Below are 25,430 nucleotides of genomic sequence, written 5' to 3'. Positions count from 1 at the left end.
CCAGGCTGTGCCACTCTGACTGTTAGTGTAAAGTATACCCCAGGTTGTGCCACTCTGACTGTTTATGGAAAGTATGCCCCATGCTGTGCCACTCTGGCTGTTTGTGTAAAGTATACCCCAGGCTGTGCCACTCTGGCTGTTTGTGTAAAGTATACCCCAGGCTGTGCCTCTGACTGTTAGTGTAAAGTATACCCCAGGTTGTGCCACTCTGGCTGTTTGTGTAAAGTATATCACAGGCTGTGCCACTCTGGCAGTTTGTGTAAAGTATGCCCTAGGCTGTGCCACTCTTTTCATTTGTGTAAAGTATGCCCCAGGGTGTGCCACTCTGGCTGTTTATGTAATCGTTGCCCCAGGCCGTGCCAATCTGGATATGTATAAAGTATGCCCCAGGCTGTGCCACTCTGGCTGTTAGTGTAAAGTATGCCCCAGGCTGTGCCACTCTGGCTGTTTGTGTAAAGTATGCCCCAGGCTGTGCCACTCTGACTGTTAGTGTAAAGTATACCCCAGGTTGTGCCACTCTGACTGTTAGTGTAAAGATTGCCCCAGGCTGTGCCACTCTGGCTGTTTATGGAAAGTATGCCCCAGGCTGTGCCACTCTGGCTGTTTGTGTAAAGTATACCCCATGTTGTGCCACTCTGACTGTTAGTGTAAAGTATGCCCCAGACTGTGCCACTCTGTCTGTGTAAAGTATGCCCCAGGCTGTGCCACTCTGACTGTTAGTGTAAAGTATACCCCAGGTTGTGCCACTCTGACTGTTAGTGTAAAGATTGCCCCAGGCTGTGCCACTCTGGCAGTTTATGGAAAGTATGCCCCAGGCTGTGCCACTCTGGCTGTTTGTGTAAAGTATACCCCAGGTTGTGCCACTCTGTTAGTGTAAAGTATGCCCCAGGCTGTGCCACTCTGGCTGTTTTTAGAATGGGTACCCTGGAGTGCTTAAAGCTATAATTTTTTTAACAACATTTCTTGGAATGTTATGAAATGACACTTTTAGTGCAAAATATGACGTGTCACTATCCGCGAGTTTTTCTTCACGAGAGAGCATACTTCTTGTAAATAAAAAAGTCACGTGGGATTGTGACTGGAGACTGGTTCAAGCAAAAAAATACCTCATGGTGAGAACTGTTCTGTGCTGACTCTCCCATGAATGAAAAGTACACATAATTGCATATGCATAATTTTTTAGAACTTTCATGAAACACACATTTAGGAAGTTCACAATTTCAATTTTGCTCAAGTCTTCATTTGGCTATGCAATGTTTCCATACTACCCGCTATATCCCGCCACCTTGCACGAGCACCTTACCGGCTCCAGTCACATGGGCATACCTAGGTTCTTCGGTAAATGTAGGGCGCCGGACGTCACACGGGGCGCTTCCATAGTTCCTCTTTTTGACGTAAACACATGCATCAAATGACTGAGCTAATATGCTGTGCAGCCCCTAAACTATCACTCTGAAAGCCAGAGGCTTTTCCACTCCTGTTTTAATGTTCCATATCTGTGTTCCGTTTAAGTGAAAGCAGACCCTTCGGGCCGCTTGCCTTTGGTCGCCATGGCAGGAAGACAAATGAACATTACAGTATCAGACATGTGGTTTCCTGTCTGTGTTTAACGTGGAGCGGAACATCGCAGCCAGCTGCTCCCCGCCGCGCCCCCGGGACAACTCGCGGTAATTGGCTTCGACTGCACTGACTGGCGTCCGCCCCCTGACGTCATAGGAACATACTGATGCTACTTCCTTCTTCAATGCTTCAGCCCTTCACCCCCCTGCCGACCCTGTAGTCAAACCTTCTAGTGGCCACCATAGTGCAAGGCAGAGCTGAAGTTTAACTGGAGTGGGGGGTGTTCAACAGGGCCGGCTTTAGGGCGGTGCGACCGGTGCAGCAGCACCTGGCGCTGACTTTGGTGGGAGGCGCAGTGTTTAAAAATGACTTATGGTTTTAAAGGCAAGTGAACTTCTTTGTGCATGCAGCAGTTTTCAGGCAACAACAAAAATGTCAAGATAACTGATGATTAATGGTCCTGCAGGTGAGAGATAGGAATGTTGTCTAGTGGCAGTTTTGACTCATCATAGTAGTGCAGTGGGTTAATGTGCCTGCTGCACAGAACTTGTGCCATGTAGATCACAGAACTGAGCGTGATTGACCTATGAGTAGGGCTATAAAAATGAAATTTGTGTCAGAGAGGGGCAGTGGAGAGATGTGGGGCACTGCTGGAGGGTGGTAGCGAGGGAATTCATGGAGAAGGACATCATGTGGTAAATGCCAAAAAAGACTGTTGCACTGGGTGCCACCAGCGCTAAAGCCGGCCCTGGTGTCCAAGGTAACTCCAGGACACCCATGCAACCTTTACACCCCTGCACTACCAGATTTTCAGGATAACCACAAAGTAAATTATTTCCTTTCAAACATACTGTACACATTTATTATATCTGAATATCCTAAATATTTGACATGGATCCAACCCCTCTTCGTCCTTCATTGGACACCCATGTTGTGGTGCTTATGTCGGACTCGAATCTGGAATGAATCTAGAGGCCAGGACGTGAAAGTCTCTGAACCCCGACATTGCTGTGAGGCCATGTATCTGCTACAGAGAGCTATGTAAATGTACTTAACGTATCATAACCTCATTTAGGGAATCCTAGGAGTTATGGTCTCTGGCTCCCTTGGTTTCTGTTCACAGAATGGCCTACTTTGTTGGGCTGCACTCCAAAGCGGGTGGATTTAAAAAGAAGCATTGACAAAGACAATAGGTCTCGCATAATAGGACGCAAAAAAAAACTGGGTATGAGTGCAGGCACGAAAGCAACATTGGGGCTGGGGTGGAAACAAGAGTGATGGCGCACGTGGGTGGAGCAATGTAAAGAGGCACACAGGCGAGTGCAAGAGGGAGAAGTCGGGAATATGAGTTGGGTAAGAGAGAAAAACACATAGGGGGTCATTCTGACCATGGCGGTAATTACCGCCATGGCGGAGGTCGGCGGTAGCACCGCCAACAGGCTGGCGGTGCACCGCTGGGCATTCTGACCGCGGCGGTTCAGCCGCGGCCAGAAACGGAAAGTCGGCGGTGTACCGCCGACTTTCCGCTGCCCGTCTGAATCCTCCATGGCGGCGGAGCGCGCTCCGCCGCCATGGGGATTCTGACACCCCCTACCGCCATCCTGTTCATGGCGGCTCTCCCGCCATGAACAGGATGGCGGTAGGGGGTGCCGCGGGGCCCCTGGGGGCCCCTGCCGTGCCCATGCCAATGGCATGGGCACGGCAGGGGCCCCCGTAAGAGGGCCCCAAAAAGTATTTCAGTGTCTGCCCAGCAGACACTGAAATACGCGACGGGTGCAACTGCACCCGTCGCACCTTCCCACTCCGCCGGCTCAATTCTGAGCCGGCATCCTAGTGGGAAGGTTGATTTGCCCTGGGCTGGCGGGCGGTCTTTTGGCGGCCGCCCGCCAGCCCAGGGCAAATGTCAGAATCACCGCCACGGTCTTTCGACCGCGGTGCGGTGTTCTGACGGCGGTACCTTGGCGGACGGCCTCCGCCGTCCGCCAAGGTCAGAATGACCCCCATAGTGCTGGGGGAGAGATGTATATGAGGAAGGCAGCTTGAAAATACATGAACTCTAATGTATTGCTTCAGACAAAAGAAATAAGTAGTGCTTGAAAAGTAGTGGCGATGCCAGCCAATCAAAGAGATTGTAAACAGGCAATGCTGCATTGGAGGGACATAGAAAAGATTGAAAACTGGGACACAAATAAGATGCAGGCAAATGAGATTGACAAGGAAAGCAATCCAGTGTTAATGAATGGACTCCAAGCCCATTGATGTTCCTGGTAAGCCCAAATGTGCCTCACAACAGACAACGCAAGCGTTGTCTAGTGGGCTCGAACTAAAAATCTTTAAGTGTTGCACTCTGCTGGTAGGCAGGCCACGTTGCAGAATAATTTGTCTTACCACAATGCTGGCAAAATTATTGAGCATATGCAAAGGAAATGGAGAAGAAAGAAAGGTGTTTCAATTTCTAGGTTTAAGGAGTATACGATTGAGGGAGTTACAGGAGGATACCCTCTCTCACGTATCCCAAAAGCACAGATCACCAAACATCAGTGGGTGCCTAATAAGTAATTATCCGGGTGACATGTGCAACCAAGTTATTGGGACCACAAGTGCAGTATTGAAAAATAGTAGAATTTTATGTTTGAAGCAGTTCTTTTCTTCCAAATATGTTGATGGCGGTAATGTATCAAGGTGACAAAATGTACAGTATTCAGGATACTGAAGTTTTTTTTCTGCTGCTCAGCTCTTTTATGAACACATCTCGGGAGGGGAGTAGTATTTAGGTAATTTCTAGATCTAGTGTATTTCTGCAGGCATCCTGGCAATTTCACACATCTTCCAGTAATTCTCAGAGACTTCTCGGATAGCTTCCTGCTGCCAGAGGCATCTGATTATCAGTGGAAACAATGATTTCTGCTTATAAATCCCCAGATTGCCGGGTTCAGAACCATATAAGGTGGAAAATGCCCATTATGATCTACCTGGTTCAGGGTTTTCTTCTGTATTTACAGGCCAACTGGGTACAATAGGCCAACATTTAACATAGAGGATATCACATTGAGTATCACAAGGCATAGGATGATGGATCCCTTTTGGACATCAACTGTAAATATTACTGAGGTGTGGGTTGCCGGAAATCCCATCTAATCGTCTTTTGCAATGTGCATCTATGGGGCAGGTTTGAGTTGATCAGATTTGCTCATAGGCGCTTCACCAAAATGTAGATAAGGGACATTACGCTGGTGGGAGAAAGCCATTATGGCAATAGGAGAGCATCCATTTTGAAGCCATGAGCAAGAGCTGGTGCTTTATTAGGATGTCTTGGCTTGAATCCTGGACAGGTCACCAGAAGAATGGTCTGTGCCGGCACCTGTTGCTTCTTTGCAGACAACAATGGCTTTTTGTCGCCATTTTGGAGAGCATTTGGTGAAAACTAATGTTTAGAAGTAAGCATGCAGTTAGCTTACTCAAGTTTCAGTAGCCGTATCTATGTGCTAGTTATGGAGCACTGTTTAGGTGTGGGCAGTGAGCTCCGCTGCGCTGCATTGTTGGAGCTAACAGAGTTTTGGGCACTCCGCGCTCCACTTGGACAACAGAGAATGCCCAAAAACTCCGCTAGCCCCGCCAGCGCAGCGGAGCTCTCCCTGTACGCACTGCAGCCCAGTTATGGGCCACACAGTGCATGCGCAGACAGTCTGCTTTTGCACTGTGTAGCCTATAGCCTGGCTGCAGTGCACACTCACCCAACGTCAGCGGTGTGGAGTTGCTCGTCTGCGGCCCAGCAGTTCCGGATGATTCAGGGAGCCAGCCAGACTGCTGGCAACAACGACCCCCTGTGAACGAGGACATAGGTAAGTCCTCGTTTTTTTTTCCTAGGTGGCGGTGCACACTCACTGTGCACAGACCTGAAATGACAGCTTTCGCTGCCTACGGCCCTGGTCAAAATTCAGATCCTGTTAGGCTCGACCCTGCTTAGCGCTTCCGAGATCGGACGCATTTAGAGCCACTTGGCCTCTGCAGAATTCCACAGTTATTAACCAACTCAGAGTGGAATTCCTTCAGCTCCGCCCTCCCCTTGCTCTAATACAACCTGGCTTGATATTTGGTGCCCCTGGCACAACTATTACAACTGTTGAACTCAAGCATCCTAAAGACAGTAGGAAAAACATTAAGCCCTATTCACAAAGATAAACTTACACTTTTGGTCTAAGTTTACTGTTCTTTTGCTATTCACAAACTATGAATGTAGTTCTATGTGTAGTATTTTTACAAATGCAGAGACTTTCCTGTCTTTACACGTGTGGAGATACTACACATAAAACTTCACTCATAACTTGTGAATAGGAAAAAGTAGTAAACTTTCACAAAAAATGTAAGTTTTACTTTTGAGAATAAGGCCCGTTGTAGACAGAGAAAAGTCCTACTTAACTCCTGCTGTATGCACAGCTGGACTTCCCTTAAACTCTCCACAGCCAATCTGAGGCAGGTGAAAGGAACAACAGGTCAATCCTTGGATGTAATTGAGGGGATGTTCTCACTTCCATTACCCCAGGCATTTTGCTGAATCATCGTCAACAGGGGCAGTGGTGAAAAAAAGATGATCTCACCTTCTGTGGTGTCCACAAGGGGTCAAAGTGGAAGTCATAGCACTTCCTCTACCACTATGATCTTTACACAATCAAATCATTCAAAATTCTTTATTTGATTTAATAAAAAACAGATCATAAAAGATTTCTACCCAACAATCCCATAGTTTTCCGGGCATTATTAGATTCAGTCACTTAATGGTCAGAAGTAAGCAAATAATATAGCCTGTGGGGATGGGGTGTGGAATGGGGGATGCCCAAAGGTCACTTGATGTCACTTCCTGTATTGTCATTAAGCCATTGTTCATTGAGGTATTGTCATTGTCATATTTTTTAGAAATATACAATCCGAAAGGTCTTGATGCTTATATTTTTTTTTTAGAAATATACAATACGCAGCGTCTTGCTGTTTAAATATGTGTTTTTAATATGATATGAGCATTCTGTAGGGAGACTGATTCTTTATTGGACCAGACTCTGACCATAAACTTTGCTGATTCTCACTTTCTGTTTTTCTCCCCAGAATGGAAGGGCATTCCCAAGGCCATGCTCATCCCCATCAGCCTCCTACCGCCATTCTTAATTGCCTTCATGGTCATTATCACCTTCTACTGTTACCGCATCAACAGAAGAAAGAAACTCCACCGGAAGTGGGAGAAAGACTGCAAGTCGAGGCACCCTAACATGGACTGCAGTGACATCCGGGCCATCATGATGGATGACGACCGCTCTGACATCAGTTCCACGTGCGCCAACAACATCAACCACAACACAGAGCTCCTCCCCATCGAGCTGGACACCTTGGTGGGCAAGGGCCGGTTCGCCGAGGTGTACAAGGCCAAGCTGAAGCAAAACACTTCAGACCAATATGAAACTGTGGCTGTCAAGATCTTCCCGTATGAGGAGTACGCCTCCTGGAAGAACGAGAAGGACGTCTTCTCCGATATCAACCTAAAGCATGAGAACGTTCTCCAGTTCCTGACGGCGGAGGAACGCAAAACCGATCGAGGCAAGCAGTACTGGCTGATCACTGCCTTCCACTCCAAGGGGAACCTACAGGAATACCTCTCACGACATATCATCTGCTGGGGGGACCTCTGGAAGCTCGGAGGATCCCTGGCACAGGGCATCGCCCACTTGCACAGCGACCACACACCTTGCGGGCGACCCAAAATGCCCATCGTTCATCGGGATCTGAAGAGCTCTAACATCTTGGTGAAGAGTGACCTCACTTGCTGCCTGTGTGATTTTGGGCTTTCCCTCCACCTGGATCCAATGCTGTCCGTGGATGACCTGGCGAACAGCGGGCAGGTGAGTCACGTCCCATTGTTGAGTAGCGACTTTGAGGGATTTAGCCTGTGACTCATTTTATGAATCAAACTCTGGGAACAAGCCTGAAAAAACACAAAGAGCACCCATTAGAGAAAAGTTTGACATGGCTCAGAAAACAGTCTGACAGTATTTATAAACAGTGCGGCTAAAAAAACCCTTAGGCAGCATGAGCCATCCTAGATTCTAGAACTCCAATAGGCAATAGGATGAATCACCTGGGAATGCACTGAATGAACCCTGGCTGTGATTCTTTGTAAACTGTTAGTGCTCACAGCTCTGATGTGGTACTCTAAATTATAGTACATTTTAACACATTTCATTTAAATTCATTAAAATAATTCTTAAAACTAGTTTATACAATGTTTCGCAGGCTTGTATAAAATAATTAAAATTAGTTAAGCAGCTGAACATTTTGGAACATTTTAGAATTTAATACTGAAAGGAGCACGCACAATTTTCTGACTCCTTGTGGGCAAGTATGCCCCTGGGTCCTGACAGCCCTACACTGTGATGCAAATCCCAGCCCTGGCACAGAATTTTACGCCTACTGGGTCAATGATTTAACAATATCAGTCCTTTAGAGAAAGCTGGTCTGCTGGTGCTCAGTTCAGTGTATTCCAAATGCTTTGGGTGATCCGGCCTTTTTCCTAGATAGATGTCCTGCACACTCTCATAACTTGCAGTGGACCAGTGCAGTGCTAGAGACGTGATGCCAGATTTAGTTCACCGTCCTGAAGACCTGCAGCCTAAAGAAGGTCATTGCTTTCCATCAAATTAGGGAGGCGGGCAGAGCTCTAATTTCCTCCACGTGATTGGTGTAGGCATACCATTCGCGTCCTCGGCTCAGGTGTCCACTTATGCAGCCACGGAGAAAGTAAGAACTCGCATGGTGGTGGGTTTCCATTAGATGGCACATGAGTCTGCACCACTGTTGACTCATGGCCCAGGACGAAGAACAGGTCATTGAGGCGGGAGGACCTATTTCCTGGGCCTCATCTTTGGAAATCGTAGAGTTGATGTAGCATGTTGTGGGCGTGGCTCCTGCCCACCCGCGCTTTCCGTAGGGCCTGTGCTTCCTCAGACTGTTGCACTGAAATAGTGGCACTCAAGTGCCCTACCAGGTGATGTAACTTACCTCAGAAGATACCTCCAGTAGCTGAAAAGGCATGATTTATAATTTGTCTGAATTAATTGAATTTCTAGATTGTTTTTGGTTGGTTGCATGCTTAGGAAATGTATTCCATTGGCCGGGCAACTGCGGAAAGCTTGGATCATACCCAAGACTTTCTTGGCAGATCCGAGCCCTGAATGTGGTCTGTGTTGGGAAGAGAGGCGATCTATAGGATTAGTGGGAGAGACCTGCCCCCTAAGTCTGACTTTCCCATTCAATGACAACTTGAATGGGAAACTTCCCATAATAATCTCCTTATCTCACTGTGCATCGGTTATCCTAAGATAGAAATCGAAACCCCACATAGTGGTATTATTTGCAGGCTGCAGTTCTTGTTGAAGTTTGATACCCTGTGACGTAAGTGGATGCAGCTGCAGCAGTGAGGAGAATGTTTTGGTGTGAGTGAAAGAATGCAAACTGAGGCACAAGAACCTTTACTCACCTGAGTAAGAAAACATATAATACACGAGACCCTCCAATCCCTGTATAAAAGTTCGCTTTAATTTCCTTTTTACAGGTGAGGTATTAAGTCTTTTGTAACCTGTAATGTTGAAAAATATTGCTGCTCAACTGTAATAAGTTATTACAGGTGAGTGGTGATGCCAGTATCCTGGCTTCCAGAGCCATCAGCCAAGGTGAAAGGCCGGGCACAGAGCATCATTGCAGACTCTGTTTAAACAATGAAAATGTGAACTGGTTTATCGTATTTCAGTTCTACTTAACTGATCACTGATCAGCAGAGAGGAGTGATTTCTTTTTGTACCTATAGCTTATTTCAGAAAAGACACATTCTCTCTGCATACTACTACACATTCAGAGGTACAGCAATTTTTTAATCTGGTTTATATTACACTGATTCTAATATCTTTTTGCAATAAATTGCTAACTCGTTTTTTGAGTACTTAATTTCACTCTAAAGAGTATTACTTTGTTCTTCATGTCTGCAACTATACTGTCTCTTTCATATGAAAGAGTAAGACATCAAGGATTTAAGTGGTTTGTGGGAGGTTGATGGTGGAATTTTGTATTATATGGAATAAAATACCCTCTGCTGTATATTAAAAGGATATTGCAAGTCACATCAGTGTTCTTTGACATTATAAACAAACTCAGCCTTCATCCTCATTCCTCTATATGGTCATTGAACTCATCTGTGAATTGTATTATATTTATAATATACAGCAGGGGGTGCTTTATTTCATATATAGTATTTTTCAAAATAAAGACTATTGGAGATTACCATAAGAGGCTCACATAGGTTTACTGATTGTCAGCCGTTGTCCTTGCAATACCTTATTAACAGTTTGGTACAATAATATGAGCCTCAATGTTTGCACAAGAAGTTCATGCATAATCATTTGGGTCCACTCCCTGTACTTAATAACAACCCAAGGTGAGTGGTTTGAAATAGTGAGGGAAGATCGTCAATGTTTATATTTGGAATCTTATATGGTCTATGAAGGGTTGTATGTCAGAATAGAAGATATGATCTGACATAAACATCATGTCAAAAATATCATTTTCAAAATATTGTTCCATTTGGTGTGGATTTTCTATTAATATCTCGAACGGGATGATATTTTTGTAAACATTATTTAGGACATAGTATGTTTGCAGAAAATATTTAGTCCATGATATGCTGGCGCCACACCTTATGATGTTCATCGAGCCATCACCAGACCAACTGTATTATTTAACTGAATGAAATGTTCGCTTTCACATATCAAGGCTTGTATCAAAGTTTTGGAGCTAGAAAAATGTAAAAAAACTCAATAGTGCAAACCAGGGGAGTCTAACATTGATCACAGAGGGCCAGATACCTTCCCCATTTTTAAGCAAGAGATCCATCTGTACAAGGTCCGCTCAGAGCCCTGCACAGTCCATCAGAAATGTTCAAGTATTTTTCAACCTCAACAAGTGAGTACATCATTCATGATGTCTACGGAAGCCAGATACCAAGTATGAAAGAGGTGCCAGATCAGTCCAAATATCCCCTTCTTTGCAGCCAAGGCATTGATCATGGAACTAGTTCTAAGCAAACTCTACAGCCATAGCAGCTGTCCTCACGAAACTCCTACTCTCTCCTCACCAAGCGATAGTTCTAAACCAGTGGTTCCCAACCTGTGGTCCGTGGACCCCTAGGGGTCCGTGAAGCCTCCTCAGGGGGTCCGCGACTGCTTAGAATAATAAATAATATTAACAGATTAGGTCCCCAGCTTTCACTAAGGACTCAGTGGGGGGTCCCCGGATTCCAATAATGATTCAGTGGGGGTCCCCGGATTCCAATAATGATTCAGTGGGGGTCCCCGAGTTCCATTAATGATAAAGTGGGGGTCCACAGAAGTCAAAAGTTTCTGCATTTTCACGAGAACTCTGTTCTGTCACTATAGATGAGTCCCTGCCACATTGGTAATCCTAGTATCCAAGGCTCACACCCAACTATCTCCCCAAGTGCTCACCCGATATATCTCTGCTGATAATCTACACACGGCTAATGAAAGCCTCATGGTTGTCCCAAACCTCCCCGATATCATAACTAGATTCGCTTCCTTTAATCTCCTAATGCCTTCCCATCAATCTCAGGTCCAGCTAAACTGTAGCCTGCCTCCTCCTTAGAGCATCCAAGACTGCACACACAGTGCACATCACCCTGATGAAAGTCACCAGTGGGTTACAACCTCCCGTCTCCCGCGCCACCATCACTTGTAGCCCTTACTCCCAGGAAATTCATTGCTGTAAATAGGTGTTGGTAGAGAATGTTTCGTATTGTCGGGCTACAAGAGTATTGGGACCAAAATATCCGGGATTAAAATATCGATAGGTAAGTATATATAGGTAACTAAGGATTTTCTATACTTTAGTCCACATATTTGTACTTTGACAATATATATTTATACACACACACAACACACAAACACACATATATAAATATATATACTTTAAGGTACATAGAAGTGGAGTTAAGAACAACAGTTACATTTATGTGCGATTACCTCCTATATATTCTGGCCATAATATTCTTGTAACTTGGGGCCAGATGTAGGAAGCCTTTTGCACGTCGCAAACTGCGAAAAACGCAGTTTGCGACGCGCAAAAGGCTTAACGCGATGCACAACCTCAAATTGCAAGTCTGTACCTTGCAATTTGAGGCTGCGGCTCGCAAATAGGAAGGGGTGTTTCCTTCCTATTTGCGACCGCATCGCCATGCTGAGTTGGTTTGTGACTGCGAATGTGGTCGCAAACCAACTCGCAGTTACCATCCACTTGAAGTGGATGGTAACACATTCGCAAAAGGGAAGGGGTCCCCAGGGGACCCCTTCCCCTTTGTGAATGCCAAAAAGAATATTTTTTCAGAGAAGGCAGTGGTCCTACTCTGAAAAAACTGAAACCAAATGGTTTCGGAAGTTTTTCTTTTTGCAGCTCGTTTTCTTTTAAGGAAAACGGGCGGCAAAAAGAAAAAAAAACTGCTTTATTAAAAAAGTAGTTACGGACATGGTGGTCTGCTGTCTCCAGCAGGCCACCATCCCTGTGAGTGCATTGACACGCTATGGGGTCGCAAACTGCGACCCACCTCATTAATATTCATGAGGTGGGTCTTTGCGACCCCATAACGAGTCGCAGAAGGTGTCTGAGACACCTTTCTGCATAATATTTTGCGAGTTGCAAATTGCGAGTCGCTATGACTCGCAATTTGCAAGTCGCAAAATATTTTTTTGCTACATCTGGCCCTAAGTACTAAGCACAGAATATTCCAGACTAAGGGCCAGATGTAGGTAGAAAACATTTTGCGAGGTGCAAATTGCGAGTCCCAGTTACTCGCAATTTGCACCTCGCAAAATGTTATGCAGAAAGGTGTCTCAGACACCTTCTGCGACTCGCTATGGGGTCGCAAAGACCCACCTCATAAATATTTATGAGGTGGGTTGCAGTTTGCGACCCCATAGGGAGTCTAGGCAGTCATGGGGATGGTGGCCTGCTGGAGACAGCAGACCACCATGTCCGTGACTGCTTTTCAATAAAGCCGTTTTTTTTTTCTCTTTGCAGCCCGTTTTCCTTAAAGGAAAACAAGCTGCAAATAGAAAAAATACCGAAACCTTTTAGTTTCGGTTTTTTTCAGAGTAGGCAGTGGTCCATAGCACCACTGCCTGCTCTGAAAAAATGTTTTTGTGATCATTCACAAAGGGGAAGGGGTCCCATGGGGACCACTTCCCGTTTGCGAATGAGTTACCATCCACTTCAAGTGGATGGTAACTGCGATTCCATTTGCGACCGCTTTCGCGGTCACAAATCAACTCTACATTACGGTGCGACTCGCAAATAGGTAGGGAACACTCCTTCCTATTTGCGAGTCTGAAACACATTTTGCGAGTCGGTACCGACTCGCAAAATGTGTTTCAGCATCGCGTAAGGGCTTTTACGCCTCGCAAACGGCGTTTTTCACCGTTTGCGAGGCACAAAAGCCTTCTTACATCTGGCCCTTAATTCCTGCACATATAATCAATGTGTAAAATACCACATCATGTGTGATGGTGTGTTATTTTCCTACCAACCACTATTCTCTCGATATAGAAGGCCCCCCAATTTTGACTTTGATTTATGTAAGGCTGTTTCGGTTTATACGTGCAGAGTTGTTTATAGAAAAGTTCCTATTTCACAAATAACTAAAAATAAATGTGCAAATGCAAATAAAGTTTTTTACCTTGCTCTTGCATGGCCAGTAGGAACTCTGGTAATTTTCTATCAGCTGAACTCCGTGGATCTTGTGCCAAAGCAAACTGTCTTACAGAGAACCTTCAATAATGTCTGCCCGGTCGGTGCTTCAGGAAATCAGGGAGGGCTGGGGCCAGGTCTGTCCTGTTCCATGGTCTGACTTAGCTGATGCCCTTCCAGATCTTCACAAGCACAGACCTATGAACTGCGTAAAGGTTTCCAGGGATACACACCTGGTCTGCTGCATGCACCTGTCTGTAGAAGTGAAATTGCGTCCTTCTTTCGCCCATCTCTGCAGGTGGGCACTGCCAGGTATATGGCTCCTGAAGTGCTGGAATCCAGAATCAACTTGGAGAACCTGGAGTCGTTTAAGCAGACGGACGTGTACTCCATGGCGCTGGTCCTCTGGGAGATAACCTCCCGTTGCAATGCTATAGGAGGTAAGCAAGGTGTCCTGACCGTCAAACGTCACTGGTATCTGATGCAAAGGGGACATCCCATTGCATGCTTACATGCACAAAAAACTAATTGTGGCAAAAATAACTCTACATCCTGATCGAGCTAATAAGGACTTATGGAACAGACCTATCGTAAGGTGCACTTACTCCGGTGTTATCAGTGGGATGGATTTACCTCCAATGTAGTCCAAGGGTTAGGGAGCGATCAATTAGTGTTTCAGGGTAAGGTGCCGTGCGGAAGTGGTTTGTGGATGTGAGTTTGTTGGTGCACACATTCCTTAAAGCAGTAACAAGCGTAGATTTACTCCTCTAAAAGGCAATAGTCAGTGACTTTCCCGGGTTGGGAAGGGAATGGTTCCATATTTAATGCAAGTCTAGGTGAGGGACCTTTTCTGTGGGGAAATGTATTTATTTGTGACGAATTTAATTAAAAATCGGTAGTTGTGTAGGATGCACAAAACCACAGTATTTGTTGTGCAGATGTTACAGTTAGTGGAAAATCATCATCAGTTAATGTTATAAATTGGACATTTCCAGGAGTAACGCTTTCACGCGGTGTCAGCCCCAAGAAAGTAAGAAATCTACTGTAAACAAAAAACAAAGAAAGTAGCTTTCGAGGCTCACACACAGAGCTTATGTGTTCATAAATAATATTTCTTTTAAAATGGCTCATAGGTTAGGAACTTGTTGCTGGCATTTGTGTGTGACGTGCAGGTGATGAATTTGAATATCAGCAGCTCCTATTCAGCCTTTCATCCTTCTGAAGTCGCAACACTGAGTACCATTACATTTGGTGATGATGACGTATGCTCTTTGCAGTACTTAGGAATGGCAATCGCCAGATCGACATTGTACATCAACATGGTCGTTATCAGTTAGGTTTACAGAGTTTGCAATGAATCAATGTGTATCAAACAGTATTTCGAATTTTGGATCAAATTGAAGGCAAACCGGCCTACTACTTAGTCAGCACTGCAGACCTCACACAATGCAGAATATGCCAATAGTACAACAAGTAGGTGTGACCTAGTAAGCCTTGCATGCCATGATCAAACTCACCATTTGTTAAGGACACCTCCACACCACCTTCCACAGCATTGTGTCTCAGGCTAGGACCACATTGGTAAACTTACAAAGGTTTCTGCAAAGTTTCTGAATTTCAGGAAGGTTGCAAAGGATTTTAGTGACATACGATCCATGTAAAAACCTATTTTGCAGCACAGAACTTTATTCTTGAAAAATAAATGTTTAATTTCCTTTTATGTAGAAACCATTATTGGAGGAGTATTCACCCACAAGAGAAAATTTGCAAAGGGGGAAACTTTTGCAACTTCATAAAGTTGTGAACATTGTTCACCTTCACAAAAGAAGTCTGGCAAAATTAGAAATGTGGACATCTGTAGAGAAGGCCTATACATTTTAGTATTAAACTGTTCCCCTAAGCACAAATTCACCAGCCCTAAAAAGGGCTTTGATAGTTGATGGTGCTAAAAGTTACGATTTTGATGCTTATCATGGCTTTGTACACCAATAACTAGTGGTTCCTTTTACTTGTTTTGGTTTACCCTAGCTAAAGATCCTATATTGTGTTTTCGGCCTGGTTCCAGCTATCCATCTTCTGCAGATCAAACCATATCTGCAAGAAGTAGGCATCAAATCATTTTTCAAGCCTTGGTTCTCTCCACCCTGGAATGTGGAACACCCTAGACCCCGTCAGTCCCGTCTCGCATAGAGCTCAGCTGAAGAGCATCCCTCAGGCTTATTGTTATCTCCAGAAGGTACTAAAAGGAACCCCCATGCCAATCTATTGCTGGCTTCCAGACCATCATGTGCACAACAGCAACGTTGTGTACTAGATAGTGAAAAACTAACTTTTACTCAACCTGGACGAAAAAAATAAATCACTATCTCCAAAGGCCACTGAAACACACAAAGGTGTGAAACCTCCAGAACAAAAGGGGATATACCATATGGGAAGATTTTTCAATCCACTTCCATATTTTCCCAAATCACCCATCAACAAAGTACATTGCTGTTTCTTCCCACGTAGATTTTTACAGTATACATTTCAATGCATCCATATTTGCATGCATAATTTTGTTCAGCTTTATAAAACTTTATAAAACTGTATTATTCATGTGGTAGGACTTCCAAACTTAGAGCCTACTTTAGAACTTGGTGTAGGGGAATATTCAGTTACAAACGTGACGGACATCTCATCTGCTGTATTACGATCCCATTATATCCTACGGGGACTGTAATACGCCTGACGGGATATCCGCCACGTTCTAAACCAGGCCCTAAACCTGGGCAAAGTTTACATTTTAACTCATGGGTTTCATGCAATTTGTGCTCGGTCCCTGATATGTGCATATCAGTTACCCCAAACAATATTTGGAAGGAATTGTGCAGACAGTGTGGTAACAGGAACACTGTGCAAAAAAATGGTTTACAAGACTTTTAACGCACCTTATTCCACATGATCAGGTGGACAACTCACACTCGTGTAAATCTAAAACAATATTGCATTTCTGCTGCAATTTCTGATCCCACTTTTACTGCGGAATGATGTCACATGTCTTTCGAGATGTTCCAAAATGGCCGCTGCCGAAAGCACGGGCTCAGGTATTGATTACATAGGGATCTGACATTCCATATGTCATCCTGTGTGACTTGTTGAAGTATGGCTGAGTTTAGATGGTAAGAAAGCTGTGTCCACATCAGAGGATTGTGCATGAATTGAGGTTCATCAGCACAGGGAGGTTCTACTACTGAGCTTTTTTGCAGCTTTTTGTGGCAGGCAGATGACTTTCCATTTCTTTCATACAAGAGCATCACAAGTTAGTCCATTTATTTCTCCTAATCTTCTGCCTTGATCCTTGTTTCCCTTTTCCCTGTGCACTTATCTGCCTGCCCGTCTATCCCTTTCCTGTTCCTTTCCGGGTTGGTTTGCTCGGTTGTCAAAGAAAGTGCAGAAATCCTGTCATCTCCTGCCTAATCCCTTTCAACCAAGGCTTCTCTGTCTGCAGTAATTTAGAGTTTGCAGAGGATCAAACAGAAAATTCGCCAGAATTAAAGGTGCCCAAAAAAGAAAAATGATGCTTTAAAACCACGAGTATGTGGAATCCTTGTAATTAGTCCCCCATACTCTGACCAGAGCATGTGAAAGTAAATACTGCAGCAACCTCAGGGTGTGCTGAAAAAGCTTCTTTGTTAGAGGTGAATAGACCAAGAAGCCCTTCTGGAAAATTACAAGTGAGTTTATATTTTTTTGGTGACCTTATGATTGCACTGTTCCAAATCTACACTGCCCCCCAAACCCAAGGATAAAGCGGAAACCACTGTTATTACGTGAAGTGGTCACTTTAGGAAAACATTCACCATGTCCACGAGAACAAGAGGCCTGAGTTAGAGTTGGGCGCATGGGTTAGTCCATCACAAACGTGACTATCCCATCCTCCATTACAGATGCCATTGGATATTATGACGTGTAACACGGCGTACGGAAGAACTGTCATGTTTGTGATGGAGTAACCCGTCCGCCAAACTTTAATTAAGGTCCTAAGTATTTTAATGTCACATGAATATCTAATTTTCTATGTCATATATTCCAATAAATCAAACATTTCAATGCTCATACCTTTTCTGTAGAGCATTTGCATATATCAGTGGAACTCGAATGCATAATTCGGTATTTGCTACAGTAGTTGGTTGAGATATTAGGAATCAAAGCCATAACACTTTGTTTTTACTGATGAAGATGGCTCCTCATCTGAACACTCCTCTTGTCCCCCCCTCACTCCTGTGTTCTTTTGCAGCATCTACACTCTCACTGGTCCCTTGTAAGGCCTGCCTTGTCACCGCAATTGTCTTCAAGATCTATTGTTACTAATTCTTTACACAGTGTATGCGTTGGATGTACCTTGAGGAGTATTTCTTTCCACCGCTTGCTGTTTGTTGTATCCTTTTGCTTCCTGTAGAGGGACTATTTAAATTCTCAAAAGTACACTGAATCATCACAGAGTAAACCTGCTATCTTATAGATGTAGAAAATGTTTTTTTTTTCAATGCTGCAAGCCTTTAAATCAGGACTCAAAATTAAAGTCAGACCTATTGACTGTGCCAATGCTTGTTTATCATCCCCGGCAGGCTGGTTCCGCCACTTCCAGACACACAATATCTGTCTTGCCTTTGGTTAAGTTAATCCTATATTGCCATTATTCTAGGCAGGAATATGTCCTGATCACAACCAATAACTACTGTGCGTATCTGCTAGTTCCAGCTTTAGGCCTACTTCTTCATGCATCCATTAACTATTCATTCTCTGTAGTAATGCTTTCAGTGTTTGAAAGAAAACATGTGAGTGTCAGTGTGCCCACTTTGGCTTCGTTCACCTATTATTTTGCGTTTAAGCACATCAATGCTTTATTCCGCTTTAAAAATGGAGGATGAAGCTGTTTCCCATCACTGGTGCTCCACCAGTGTTGCTTGCTGTGTCCTTGCTGAGGGATGCTCCATGTGTTATATTTTCTGATGACGTAGGACGCCATGTTTGTGAAGCTGAGCAAAGGTGCTTTTAGTCCCTTAGTTATTAGCAAATATGCTCAGCGAACAGAGATTTTTGACTAGAAACAAAATGTGTTATGCACTAATAGTTATGAAAATTACTATTAACTCCATACCTTGGTAGCACCAGCAGTACATGCAAATCTATTTAAACCTGCATTGAAAGCTTTAATGTACAAGCTGGGCCAAAAAGAGTGAAGGGCAAAGTTTATTTCAGAGTTTGAGGTGAAAAAATCTGTGGTCGACCAGAGATTCCACTCAGGCACCGGTCATGTCCCAATTTGGTCATGTCACAATTGTTATTCACAGTATATGAACCCTAGACCCATCTTATTCAAACACTTGAGTTTATTCTCCTTTTGTATGCTGACAGCAAAGCTGTTATTAAACTTGACAGGAGATCTAAAGATCTCATACTCACAATTTCATGATTGACTCTCCACTATCCATCTTTGGATGAATGTCAATCATTTGAAACTCAGTGGCAGGAAGACATACATCCTTTACTCCACCAATTTATCTGAATTTTGGAAACCTCCATTTTGGCCATATATTTAGGCCTAATCATGTCAATGTGGAGAAAAATCCTTGCGTAAACATTGACCCGTCATTCACAATAGCTGAGCCATTCGCCACTGTGGCTGAATTGTGTGCGTTCCAACTGCACACATTGAGATGTGTGTGTTTTTTTTTTTTTTTTTTTTTTTGCAGACATATTCCTGGATTACTGCAATGCAAGTAATGTAAAGTCAGCTTTTCTGATTAGAAAGCTGCAACTTTTTTAGAATTATCCTGCCAGACTAGCATTTGGTGTGCACTGAAGAATCATATTATACCTGTCTCGGCTTCATTGCACTGACTGCCAGTAAAGGAGTGTATCCTTTTTATGCCTTTATCTTTGGTGGACCAGGCAGTGTACACTCCATATATACCATATCTTCACTCACAGCTTAGATGATACACCCCACTCGTTTGGTAAGATCCCAAGCTAGTTCTGCCTGGAGGTTACCAAATTCCAGCTCGAAATTCTGATTAGGAGATCCTTTTCGGCAGTAGCTGTATCTAGGTGGAACTTGGTGCCATGTGTCGACTCGGATTTGTTGAAATTTAGGAAGTGAATCAAGACATGGCTATTTCCCATTTGTAGTTGATCAACTACTGTCTTGTTTTGGTCTTTTTGTACTTGTGTTGGCTTCTGGTCTTTGAGCTGCAAGGTACCCTATATAGGTTGTTTGCTGCTCTTTAAATTACAAATGTAAACACAGATAGAAGTTACCAAGGCTCTTCATCTTGGGAACAGGAGCTGGAGTACCCCAAAAAGCATATCTGTGATGCCCTCATGAATCACACCCAACTGTTCCCAAGTTGGCCGTATCACAACTACAGAATCTTCAAACCAAACATGAAGGTCCACCTGTAAATGCTCCAGATGAATTGGAAGCGAAACAACACCAGTGGCAACTGTGCACTGTACAAGTGCAGGATAACATACAGTATGGAATTAGGCATGCGCCACCGTCCCAGAAGGTGCAGGCATTCTCACCTGCCAAGCCACACCCCTTGTGAACTGACACTCAAACAAAGCCAGACGCGCTGGCTTCAGCCTTGTTCGGCCACAGACACCTTCACTCTATCTGGAACAGTAAGCTCGTCCTAAGTCTATGCACTAAACACCAACTTAGAGAGACTCATCTGGGCAGCAAAAATCAGTAACGCCACAAAACCACAAGAATGTCCGCAACAAATAAGTAGAACAACTTTTTTCTTTTTAACTTTTTTATTATTCTTAGTTTTATGCTTGCAACTTTCTCAAACTCCAGCATTCATGAAACTAGCATGGTTGGAACTTTCTGCGTTGCTGTTTCGTGGTACTCCCAGTGGGTTCCAGGGTGGGCGGAGAGCGACAGCATGCCGCTTGAAAGAAGAGGCGGGGAAGCATGGAGAATGTTTGTCTGGGTTTTCATCAGGGTGTAATTTTCAGCCAAATTTAGAAATGCAATACTGCTTTCTTAGGTAGGGCACCAACATTACTCGGCCAGGACAGCTGCGCTCCAGATGTTGGGCCTAGCAGAACATTTTCTTTCGTCCGCTGGGCAGGAATTTGCAGAGAGGCAGATAGGTAGGGCAGGACAAATGTGTTTCATTCTCACAGACTTCTAGAAATGGAAAGCATCTGGAAAAAAGCTAGTATTGAGTGTCCATGATGTCATTTCACGGTGGTTGCCAGTTTTTTATTAAATCGACCTCCTCGCTTTGCCTCAAGCTATGTTCCCATTTTTCCCATTTACGACTTCATTTATTCCTCAAGGATACAATAATGCTCAGATATATGAGCGGATGTGTTAGAGTGGCCAACCTGTTGCGGTGGAGCCTACAATATACCTGATTTCAAACCTTTCCCTCTAGATTCAGTGTTGTGATCTTCATCAAAGATCTTTATCTGCTTTAATGTGGAATGTAACATGATAAACACTGGTATTATATGACAAGAGTTTACATAGTGGACACCATAACTGGTTCTGTCAGACCTGGTCGGAATTAACAGGAAGTAAGCCACCCAGTAGAAACACTACTATCACACCCCGCTGCCAACCATCCCTCCCGTGCTACTTCTGATTCTGATGTATGCAGGTTGACATGAGAGATAATACGCAGGGTTACTTTACCTTGTGGTAAAACCACAACGTCCCTCATTTTGCCCTGTTTCACCTACACAAATTCCTCCAAGTAACACCTGGAGACATTTGAGCAGAAAAATGGGACCTGTGGGTCCAATCACAACTGGTTCTGATCTCAGAATTCAAAATCAGCCACAAACCCAGGTTGCACCTGATTTTAGATTAACTGTGGGACTCTGATTGAGTCCTCTGGTGTTTGGAGTAATTATACCCTAATTGGAACATATTTTATGAACACAAGGAAGGACGGATCCAAAAATGTGTCCTTCAGTTTGTGGCCTCACCCATCAAGAGGCACATAAATCCCTGAAACCGTCCTATGAGCAAAAGTTGGAAAACCAGACATAAGTTAATTATGAACAGTCATGACGAGAGCATCCTGTATTTGCATAAAAGCAGAAATACATCAATGAGTGGTCCCAACCCACCTCAATAAGTGGCTGAACGCCCTTCCTTTCGTTACCTTGCCTGTAACCATGGAATCCCATATGTTCTGCAATGTTTCTTTTGCACCCACAAACCGAACTCTTAGGGCTTGATTCTCAAAAATGTGCAATGAGTAAGTCTGACTTACTCTTCTACTACTCCCTGCCTTTCATCTGTTACCGGAGTAAGGCACAAATACTCCAGGCGTCACTCATGGAACTCACGAGTAAGACAGGAGTACTTCAAAAAAGTAGTAAACAGACCAGTATTTGTAATTAATGCCCCTGATATCTCCTTTACGCAATACACACATTTGTAAACAGAGTATATTTTACACGTTCAATGCATTTAATTGTTTTGACCAGCCCATCCATGTTGGTTTGGGTGATTCCTCATTCTAAATGCAGCACGGCCCGCGCGGTAGAAAATAAATGGTGAAACACATCACGCTCTGTGTGGGGGCAGAAATGGAACTTGATGTGGAGGTCAGGCCGTTCCATCCATGGACCCTCCATTGCTCCCACTCCTGCGCCACACTAGTCTGTCCCCCACTTTGTTGAGTGTAAGTTGCAGAATAATTGCAGGTACATCCATACGCATCTGTGAGCCCCTTCAGTGTTTTTATTGCCCCACTTTGTTGTTTTTAAGCTCACATTCAAGTATCCATCCCATCTCCTCCCCACTCCCTGGTGATGCTCCCCTTAGAATGTGGCTCCCCTCCCATCTTGCATCTAAAAGAATTTGCAACAGCTCTGCATCTCTGTTTTGCTTTGCTTTGGGTGCATTTCAAGAAGACATTTTGCAACCACATATGGTGGCCCTACCGACAGCATAGCAACATAAATCAGCACAAGTAGGAGTCATTTGCTACACAACCTCAAATCAACACAATAACAATGCAGATTTCTATTTTCAGTTCTCCATTTTAGTAAGGAAGTGTGTTGGTTGGACAGTGACAACCTTCCGCCATGCAGTGGCCTATCAATGGTGCAACAGGTCTAAAGCATTAAATGGAACCCTCTTGCCCAGGTAGGGTACCAGTCGGTGTGCAGTGGCTCCCTCACTCTCCTGGTCCCCAATGCCACTTCACCTACTGCACTAAAGAGAGATATCACTCTGCCGCCATTCTTCACTACCGCAGAAGGTCTTGAACCATTCGCCCCCCAACATACTCCTACATCCTGTTTAATGTTTGCACACTGTTTTGCTTATTCACATAAAGCCTTGTGCTAATGGACCGCAGTACATACATACTCACCTGAATCACACCTCTGCAAGAAATTGATGACTGCAGCACCAGCACGCCCTACCCTTCTGATGTTACGCTACCAACAGAAAAGAGTGGTCTCACCCGTTCATCTTCACCTGGTAGAGCCCCCAACCAGCTTTCCCTTTGCCAGTGGAATACCTCCTCGACTCAGGTGTCAGTAGCCATTCAATAACGTGTCAGCACAATTATGGCAACAAACCATTGATACGTATTGTTATTGCAATTCACAATCAAGAGAAAATACCCCTTTCACATCCCCTCCTAACTGCAATTCAAAACAAGCATTTGCAATGCAAAGGTCTTGCAATTCTCCGAGTTAGAGTAATTAGCAGTTGTAAACTTCCAACCGTACTTTTCTTACCTCATTAAAATGGGGAAAAAACGAGTGCGATCACGCTGCTAAAAAATGTAAATGGAAACGGTCTCACGTTTCACTCGTAGTGAAACCTATCGGCAAAAGTGCAATTATCTACGTAACTGGCAAAAGTGCAATTAACTATGTAACAGGGTCGATGTCATGCAAAGTGCTCAACTTCTGTCAAGCGAGATCGCGCTGCGAAAAAAGAGGAAAAGTAGTCCACAAACCGGACGGACAACAGTGAGCCTTGTATGTTTTCAGCAGTTGGTCGCTGCGCTCGAGGAGGGCTAACCACCGGAAAAGGCATGACGAATGCATGCCTTCTACTAATGAAAGCAAGCAGATTTTAAAAGGCAAGCTCACGAACCTATGAAAGACACTGACGTGACATGGGCAGGACTCCGGGAGTACTACAACGTTCCGCAAGCGATACACATGCACTGGCACATGCTACGCATGCTCGAACCTAATGAGTCACAGAACACCTTCTGCGAGTGCGAAAAGTGATTCTGCCCTGCAAACCTTTTTTTTTGGAATCACACAGTTTGAGGTCTTCATCAGGTCTATAATCAAAACCAGCTGGATGCTAGTTTTATGACTGGTGGACAGTGAGAAAGTTACATGCATTGCGGTTTTGTAGTGGTGATAACATCATTGCTACATTTGAAGCACTCACACAGCTATGTTTGAAAAATATGAAAAAATGGTAGAATTCAGAGCACGTGCTGTCCTAGTCCACTAAGTACAACCCAACCAAAGCCCCGAGGATAACCGCGTAAATGTCAGGTATGAAAGTCGCCCCGAATGCTGTCAGTTGAAGATAAACTGAATGGATAAAATCTGTGTCAAACTCACATGTCTGGAAATGTGTTTTGACTCAGTCTGTGAACCTGATCTGGAATCAGATAGAGGTTGGGACGTCAGTGCGGCATTTTAGTGACCGGTGACGAAACTGTCTGGGGATTCCTCCTTCCTTGTAACATGAGGGTTTGGCAGACAACTTCTGTACGCTCTGAAGAATGTTCTTTTATGCTTTGGGGTCTGGTTTAGTTCACAAAGTTAAACTACTTTTTGTGTTTGCTTTCTACCTTTTCTTATTTATTTAGTGTAGAGTAAACCCTTCTCTTCCCATCAGTTTGCCCATGAGCCTTAGAGCTGTTAAATTAAATAAACAAGGTGGGCAGTATTTTTCGTTTAGTTTAGAACATTATCTCCATGAACTATAGTCAATGTTTCTTTGGTGATTCTTTGGCGCAAATAACAAAGGCAGTTTAATTAAAAAAACTAAATCCTGGACTTTAAATACAAAAAAAGTCAGATCAGTCCTTGGTGAGCTCATCTCACTAGACAATGTAAGATCTCTGTGCCGCATTAACAGCACATTCCAGCGGTTACTTGTGCCCCTCCTTATGCCTGCTGCCTTTGTTTCTTCTAATGCCAAGGTTTTCGAAGGGCTGGGTCCATGCAGATTTTCTGTGTAGTCAAATAGGCTAAATTTACATGTAATCTAGTTATCAAACATTTACTTCCACAGAATGTATCCTAAAAGTAAAATAAAATGTGTCATTAGTTTAGGAAAAAGTTTTATTGTGCACTGAACTGATGCTGTGGGGCAGAATAATGCTTCTGGACCACTGTGGCAGCAAATGAGCTGCGCCCGCCAAGTGTGTGTAAGTCTAGTGTGTGTAAGGAAAGAGTTAACTGCTGCCCATGGCGATGATGTTTTGATTAGGTAGATTGATAAATTAGGAGAGATATGTGAATCTCACCATGATGCATTTATGGTCTTGTTGGGGAGGAGTTGGTTGGCACAATAGCTAACCTATACAGTAGCTATTGTTTGCTGGTTTGATAGTGAACCATGGCGTACACACAAATTTCTGCAGCGGGCACACAACCTCCTCGACTAGCTGAATGTAGGAAATCTGCATGTTCTACGTGGTCACCCCTGATGTTTCACTTTTTGCTGGACCCAATGTTTTTGTTGGCTTTTAAACTCTGTGCATTTTACCCTTGGCAAGCAAGATGCTTGTGCTCCCCCCCCCCTCTTAAACATGATTTCTATGGCTAATCCTTTCTGGTATATTTATTTTGCCTGTAAGTCCCTAGTAGATGATGTATAAAGGGTACCCTGTGCCTTAAGTGTCACGAGTGGACTGCAGCACCTATTGTGACATCCACTACAGTGGCAAGGCAAACATGTTCTAAGGCCTAACCTGTGTACCATGACTGCTGTATATGTAACCCTGCAGGCCAATCTGTCAAAATAACCCTTTTTGACAGGTAAAAACCTCCCTTTTATTTCTTAGTAAGTCACCCATATG

The 25,430-nt window shown here is 44.0% G+C and overlaps 1 protein-coding gene across 2 annotated transcripts in view; it reads left to right on the top strand.

Moving 5' to 3' along the window:
* TGFBR2 (transforming growth factor beta receptor 2) overlaps positions 1 to 25,430 on the top strand; it is a 149,084-nt gene that overhangs the window by 108,930 nt on the left and 14,724 nt on the right. For both annotated transcript variants that reach the window (XM_069212003.1, XM_069212002.1), the window contains 2 exons: positions 6,661 to 7,448; positions 13,649 to 13,790. In XM_069212003.1, the coding sequence (XP_069068104.1) occupies positions 6,661 to 7,448; positions 13,649 to 13,790 (930 nt within the window). The remainder of the gene's footprint in view (positions 1 to 6,660; positions 7,449 to 13,648; positions 13,791 to 25,430) is intronic.

Source organism: Pleurodeles waltl, chromosome 10 (assembly GCF_031143425.1).
Source record: "Pleurodeles waltl isolate 20211129_DDA chromosome 10, aPleWal1.hap1.20221129, whole genome shotgun sequence".
Lineage (NCBI taxonomy): Eukaryota > Metazoa > Chordata > Amphibia > Caudata > Salamandridae > Pleurodeles > Pleurodeles waltl.
This window is presented reverse-complemented; position numbering and strand designations above follow the sequence as displayed.